The sequence below is a fragment of the Malus domestica genome, chromosome 14 (assembly GCF_042453785.1).
Source record: "Malus domestica chromosome 14, GDT2T_hap1".
In the NCBI taxonomy this organism is placed as follows: domain Eukaryota; kingdom Viridiplantae; phylum Streptophyta; class Magnoliopsida; order Rosales; family Rosaceae; genus Malus; species Malus domestica.
Genome location: NC_091674.1, coordinates 27,412,051 through 27,418,808, shown reverse-complemented (window position 1 = coordinate 27,418,808; position 6,758 = coordinate 27,412,051). Strand labels below are relative to the sequence as shown.

The 6,758-nt window shown below is 38.6% G+C and overlaps 1 protein-coding gene across 1 annotated transcript; it reads left to right on the top strand.

The window, feature by feature from the left end:
* Positions 1 to 1,264: 1,264 nt before the first annotated feature.
* Positions 1,265 to 3,901, top strand: LOC114821032 (protein NUCLEAR FUSION DEFECTIVE 4-like). Its single transcript, XM_029092730.2, has 2 exons — positions 1,265 to 1,788; positions 2,523 to 3,901. The coding sequence occupies exons 1-2, from the start codon at positions 1,324 to 1,326 to the stop codon at positions 3,657 to 3,659; spliced, it is 1,602 nt and encodes a 533-aa protein (XP_028948563.1). The 5' UTR covers positions 1,265 to 1,323; the 3' UTR covers positions 3,660 to 3,901.
* Positions 3,902 to 6,758: the final 2,857 nt, after the last annotated feature.

Here is a 6,758-nt window from a genome sequence, read left to right as displayed (position 1 = left end):
TTTTTATCATTTTACTTGTAACGTGTCTGCTTAGGTTTATTCAATTAGATAATTAAATCAAAATTTAATTCCTATGAATAGTTTATTGTGTGACATAATTAAATCTCTCATTCCAAATGTAGAATATAATTGAATTTAAAATAAGCAATACAAAAAGGAAATGGAGAAATTCTTAGGGTCATAAGTCACAATCAAGTGAACGAGTTGCGAGAACTTGCCCACCCGAACATAGACGACTGACTCAAGCACAGTTCGAACAAACAAAATAAGTCCAATAGCACAATGCATCCTGGTCCCAGCACACCAACATATTTATTAAAGTGGCGTCCGTTTTTTTTTGTTTTTTTAGTAAATCAATATTTTTACATTAAGGAAATGGAGAGTTCGGTTAAACTACTAGACCGTAGTGCTGAGGGAAGTATGTTCTTAGAGCATAATAATTGGGAAGATGCCATACGGCTACGACATGCAATCTATTATAAAATATCGAAAGCGTGTTTGTAGTTGGCTTTACACTCTAATCAGGGGCGGATCCACTTGATGGCCCTAGAACCTTCTGGAGTTCGGAGAAATGTTTTATACATGTGAAAGTTTTATGAGGATTTCTTAATGATTTGGTTGGCAAGTGGTGGTGGAGAGTCGGTGTAGACCTCCATGTAGGTGTTTAGCCAGTGTTTTAAGGACAAGGATTGTTTGTCCTCCCACTTCCAGTGTCCTCCCGTACTCCTTTGTTTGTGTGGTTACGGTTAAGCCACGTCAACATTTTATATTACTATTCATTTGTCTTATTATCTCTATAAAAAAATAATATAAATGTTAACATGACTTAACTATGATCACACAAAACAGGAGAGCACGAAAAAATATTTAAAGTGGAAGGGTAGACAATTATTGTGCGTGTTTTAAACATCTTCACTCTCCCCGATCCGTGAGAAAGTGTTCTGTAATGAGTGGGTCTCACTTTTGTTAGAAAAGAAATGTAGTATAAATATTGTATGAAAAATATGATGAGAGTAATATTATTTTGTCTGAAAATAAGATGTGACGAAGTGTGATGGTAATCTTGAAAATTCGAGGTTTATTGGACACCAAATTCGGAAATTCGCCATTAATGACAAACCCGCAATGAAGAAAAAATTTCAATTATGACAGGTACAACACGTATTTTTATGTAAATAATAAAAAATTTTAATATTTAAATTATTAATATTTTAACGCATCACACAATTTTTATAAAGAGACGTGGCCTCGTGACACTAAAAAATCTCTCTCCTAGAAAAACAAATTTCATTTCTTCAAAAGAAAAAGGTGACAGCCAAAAAAATGGCAGAGATGGAAAGGCTGAGCAGAAGCAAGTGGACAGCCACGGCGGCGAGCATATTGATCCAGTGCACCGGCGGCTCTCCCTACGCCTTCAGCATCTACTCCCCGGCGATCAAGTCGAGCCAGGGCTACGACCAATCAACGCTCGACACGGTGTCAGTCTTCAAAGACATAGGCGGCAACGTCGGCGTCTTATCGGGGATTTTGTACTCCGCTGTGGCGCTTAACCGTCGCCGAATTGGTGGGCCCTGGGTGGTGCTTCTGGTGGGGGCAATTCAGTGCTTCGTGGGGTACTTCTTCCTGTGGGCTGCTGTCACCGGATTGGTGGAGAGGCCGCCGGTCGCGGTGGTTTGCTTGTTCATGCTCCTGGCGGCCCACGCTCAGACTTTCTTCAACACCGCCAACGTGGTGACTGGGGTCCACAACTTCTCTGATTACGGTGGGACCATCGTCGGCATCATGAAGGTAAGTAACGCTTATCACTGCACTGGTCACTTACTTTCCTCGCACGACGTCGTTTTGTTTTTCTTTACTTCGCTACATTGTTCACACATGATTTGAGACGCACATAGTTATAGATGAATGAATCTCACATTATTGCATAATGTATAACTTTTTTACAAATTTTTGATACTATACAGGAAATTTTTTCCACTAAAGACGCTAAACGGACAATACCGTGACATTATACGGACACTAAAACGCGTGTCATTGTCCGTTTTGTGCATCTTTAGTGAAAAAATATAACTTTTCATTGTAGTGGTATTAAGTTATATTTGTGCATTTTTCCAATATTTTAAAAAGATGGCATGTGTTCGAAATTGATGATTAGTTATATTTCTTCCATAAAAAATTGGATCGTTATGTTTTTATTGACCCTCGTTTCTTAAAAGAGAAATGTTAAAGAGACTTTATAAAAATAAGACTCTCCACGAAGTCTCGGCCATCTCATATTTTTTTGGCACCATTTTATAACGTTGGCATATGAAACTGTGAAATGACTTAAAATTCATTAATAGTCTTACTTTACAAGAGTCTCCGTAGCATTTTTTTTCTTAAAACCATGTTTTCATAGTTGCATATGTGGGTTCAGCTATTAAACTGGGGCGGGGGCGAGTTTGATCTCTCTCTTCGTAGATTAGAGTATCGAAAGAAAGAAAAAGCATGCTATTTTCCAATGATGATTATTTTTTAAGCAGGGATTTCTTGGTCTAAGTTCAGCAATTCTAGTCCAAGTCTATGACACATTCTGCAATGGTAACCCCAGCACCTTCATTCTCCTGCTGGCATTGTTGCCCACATCTGTCACCATCTTGTTCATGCCTCTGGTCAAAATCCATGAAGCCGGTAGAAGTGCTATTGACAAAAAGTACTTAAACATCTTCTCTGCTTATGCTCTGCTCACAGCTGCTTATCTCATGGTCCTAATCATATTCCGAACCATCTTCACTTTCCCATCATGGGCAAGTGTTCTCACTGTTACACCACTTCTTCTGTGTTTACTTGTCTCGCCCCTCGGAATAGCCATCAAAGCACAGAACTTGCAACCCAAGAAACTCCCTGGGACACCCAACGATCCTTTACTCGAAAACCCCGAGCCAGTTTTAGCATCCTCCAATTTATCAGCATCAGAAAACCCTACAGACCATGAAGATATGAATTTGTTGAAAGCTATGATTTGTGTTGATTTCTGGTTGTTGTTTATTGCTATGATTTGTGGGATGGGGTCTGGATTGGCCACCATAAACAACATGGGTCAAATAGGGGAATCTCTTGGCTACACAACAGTTGAGATCAATTCTTTTGTTTCCTTGTGGAGCATATGGAATTTTCTAGGTCGGTTTGGAGCCGGGTATGTCTCAGATTACTTGCTACATAAGAAAGGATGGGCAAGGCCATTGCTGATGGCTGTCACACTAGCAACCATGGCAGCCGGCCACATTGTGATTTCATCTGGCTTTCCCGGGAATTTGTATGTGGGTTCGATCCTAGTTGGGATTTGCTACGGCTCACAGTGGTCACTTATGCCCACAATCACTTCTGAAATCTTTGGGATTAGACACATGGGGACTATTTTCAACACGATCGCAATAGCCAGTCCTGTTGGTTCTTATATCTTCTCCGTGAGAGTAATCGGGTTCATATATGATAGAGAAGCTTCTGGAGAAGATGATGACTCCTGCAGCGGCACTCACTGCTTCATGCTGTCGTTTTTTATCATGGCTTCTGTTGCTTTCTTTGGGTTTCTTGTAGCTCTTGCTTTGTTCTTTCGGACGAGGAGATTCTATCATACAATCGTGCTCAATAGACTGCGGCATTCTTCTCCGAAACAGTGAACGTGAGCATTTTGTGTAGATGGGCAAGAGGTAATGTGGTTTGAGATTGTGATCTCTTGGCCTTTTTGTTGTGCATCCGTGGCTTATTGTTACAGATGTTGTAGGTGTACAATTGTTTTACATATGTAACAAAGTTGGGTTTCAATTTTTGTAGAAGAGGCAGTTTTCTTTTGGCATGTTGTTCATATATCTGTGTAAATTTTGATCAACTCCATTAATTAGTTGGAAGAGTTCTAAATTAAGAGGGGTAGCGAAAGCAAGTCGATTCAGTTCTTATTTATTTGTTCATGTATGGTTGATTGTGGATAACTTCCATGCAATATGGATATCATCGTGACAATTTTTTAAGCAAATCATGCACTGTTACGTGGACAAGTTAACACAAATGATATTCTTTGATTAGCTTGAGAACCTACTACATGTACGATATTTCAAGAAAACACTAGTATAAATGACAATCACGTAATCAAATTTTAAATGTTTATGCATTTATGTGTGATCTTTGAAAAAAATTCTTAAAAAATGATCGATTCGGATTGTTAAAATACAATGTGAGATAAAGTTTTGCAAAAAATAAAATTGAGTGAACATATATGTTAAGCCACAAACTTAAAAAGACTAACAATCTTTTAACTAAATAACATAATATGTGCCATGTACTGTGTGAAGAGGAACATAGAAAACCCCACAGAGCATCATGGAAATGGGTTGCTTCCATTCTTCGTATCTTCAAGGAATTCTTATGCCGGCGGGAGGCGGAGGGTGCTAGACGGAGGCAATGGCAGTAAGGTTTAGCCGAGGAAATTAATAGGTTCCAAGAAGAGAACACAGCGAGAGGGATGACGAAAGAGGAAATTAAAGTTCGAGGAGAAATGGAAGATTGTGGGTGGTAATGTGACTGAATTAGAATCTCAAAGCTACTATACGCTTTGATTTTCTTTACGATGATTTGATTTGTAGACCTTCAACCTGTCTAGCTTGGTGCAATACCAAGGAAACTAAAAAGAACGGCCGCGATGCATTTCTAAACAACTCAAGCTTGAAGTATGAAAGCATGCTCAACTCCAAACTCTTTGCATCCGATGAAGGGCAGCAACAGTGGTTTGGATCTTAGGTTTTAATGCTCAATTCTTCCGTAAAACAGCATACAACCATGTCACGGAAATAGATCAAGGATAGCAAACTATCATGAGGGGCAGGAAAACAATCATTTCATCTCTGTCTCTCTCTCTCTCTCTCTCTCTCTTCCGGTGTGGAGATGGGTGGAGTTCTTGCCATTGGGTTTCTCCTTTGCAGCTTGCTGCTGTTGTTGTTGAATCCTTCAACTTCACATCCTTTGTGTATTGCATGAGCTCGCTCTTCCATTTCTAGTAAATTAGTCGTCATTCACAATTTCAACATACAGTACATAAATTAATAAAGGGAAAATATACACATGAAAAGATGAATCTTTTGTTCGACGAAAACCAAACTAAAACCTAAGAAGAGATTATTAATGCAAGAGCTAGCTCAAGCAATTTCAATATAAATGGTTAGACCTTATAAGGGTATTTAACTATCTTTGGATGAGGAACAAATTAATTTCTGAATAATATGTATTATTTTATTATTAAATTAATAAATTGAAGATTATATTCGGAAAGAGATCCTCTTTGGTTCATCTCTTCTTAATCCACCAAGTCCGTAGATTCGGACTGTTGAAATTTAATCTAACAGTTACAAATAAGGGCCTACTTTAAAAGTTATAATATTTAGCCGTTAGATCAAATTTTAACCGCCTTAATATCCGAACTGATGGATTAGGATAAGAGGATGCCTTTCCGTTAGAGCATTTCCACCAGAGGTGGAATAGCCCAGCAGCCAGTTAAAAAACCAGGCTGGGAGGCTATCAATCCACTCCAGCCCACAAACTTACCTGGCACCCAACCCGTGCCAATCTCTAGACCAACCCATTTTTGACTGACCTTGGGACCGGCCTATTTGGCTGGCATGTGCCTTTCACTTGCGAGGCCAGGAATGCAGGCGACGGGGCCAGCTGTCAACGCACTCACCCATCACTCGGATCATGGCGACGTGGCCCTCTCTTTGCTGTTGGATTTCCAATGACTAGTTTTTCTAGATTGTTGGATTTTCAATGGTAAAAAAAAAATTTGAATTTCACTTTTAAACTGGACCGTCTGATCACATATCAACGGTCTACGTTTTCCCCCTTAAAAAAAAAGCCCAACGGTCAGAATTATGACCTTTGGTCACGTGGCTGCTTGTTGGCTGTTGGATTGGAATATTTTTCGAATCCAACGGTCCATATTAATTAACAACATTAAAATTTATTTAAAAATATAGAAAAATTTTAAAAATTTTAATTTTTTTCTATAAATATCTAACCCTCATTTTCCACTTTCTTACATCATATTTCAATATTTTCTACTTTCTACACTTTCTTATTGCAAACAAATACTGACATGTGGCGCATCAAGATTGGTTGCAAATCTTAGCAGAAATATATTAACAAAATAGTACGTTCGGATAATGACACGTGGCGTGATGAGATTGGTTAAAAAAATTATCCGAAATTAAAACTATTTTATTTATTTATTCTTTTATAAAAAAATTTAAAATATTTTGAATGAATTGGGTGCCAATGCATTTTGTAAAGATGAAAATCATTTATGCCAGCGCATTTTAAATTGGGTGCCAGTGAATTTTTTTAGGGTGGAGATATTCTATATATACTAAAACTCAAACCGATGGTTACTGTTATAGGGCAGTGTGCGGACCAAAATGCCCCTCAAGTTAATCATCAGCCGTTACTCTTTGTCTTTTGTACAGTAAAATACCGAATTTGCCCTTTCGATTCACCCGTGCGTGCATCTGTGGAGTTTCTTTTAGTTTTTTCTTAATTTTTTAAACCCTTATCTACGCGTGTCCGCCATCGTAGAAAGGAAGGGGACATGTGGCACTCTTTCTGCTTCTCTCGGGTGGATCTCTAGAATTCTCCTTCGGTTTCCGTCACCACTAATTGCTCTCTCACTTTCTCCCACGCCTCATTTACTGTTTCATTTCTTATCCAAATCACCTGTGGAAATTGGTTCCCTTAAA

Excerpts from the sequence above, each read along its gene's own strand:
- LOC114821032 (XM_029092730.2), top strand. The coding sequence starts at position 1,324 with ATGGCAGAGATGGAAAGGCTGAGCAGAAGCAAGTGGACAGCCACGGCG. Across the intron at positions 1,789-2,522 it reads CCATCGTCGGCATCATGAAG|GGATTTCTTGGTCTAAGTTC; the intron begins GTAAGTAACGCT and ends TTTTTTAAGCAG.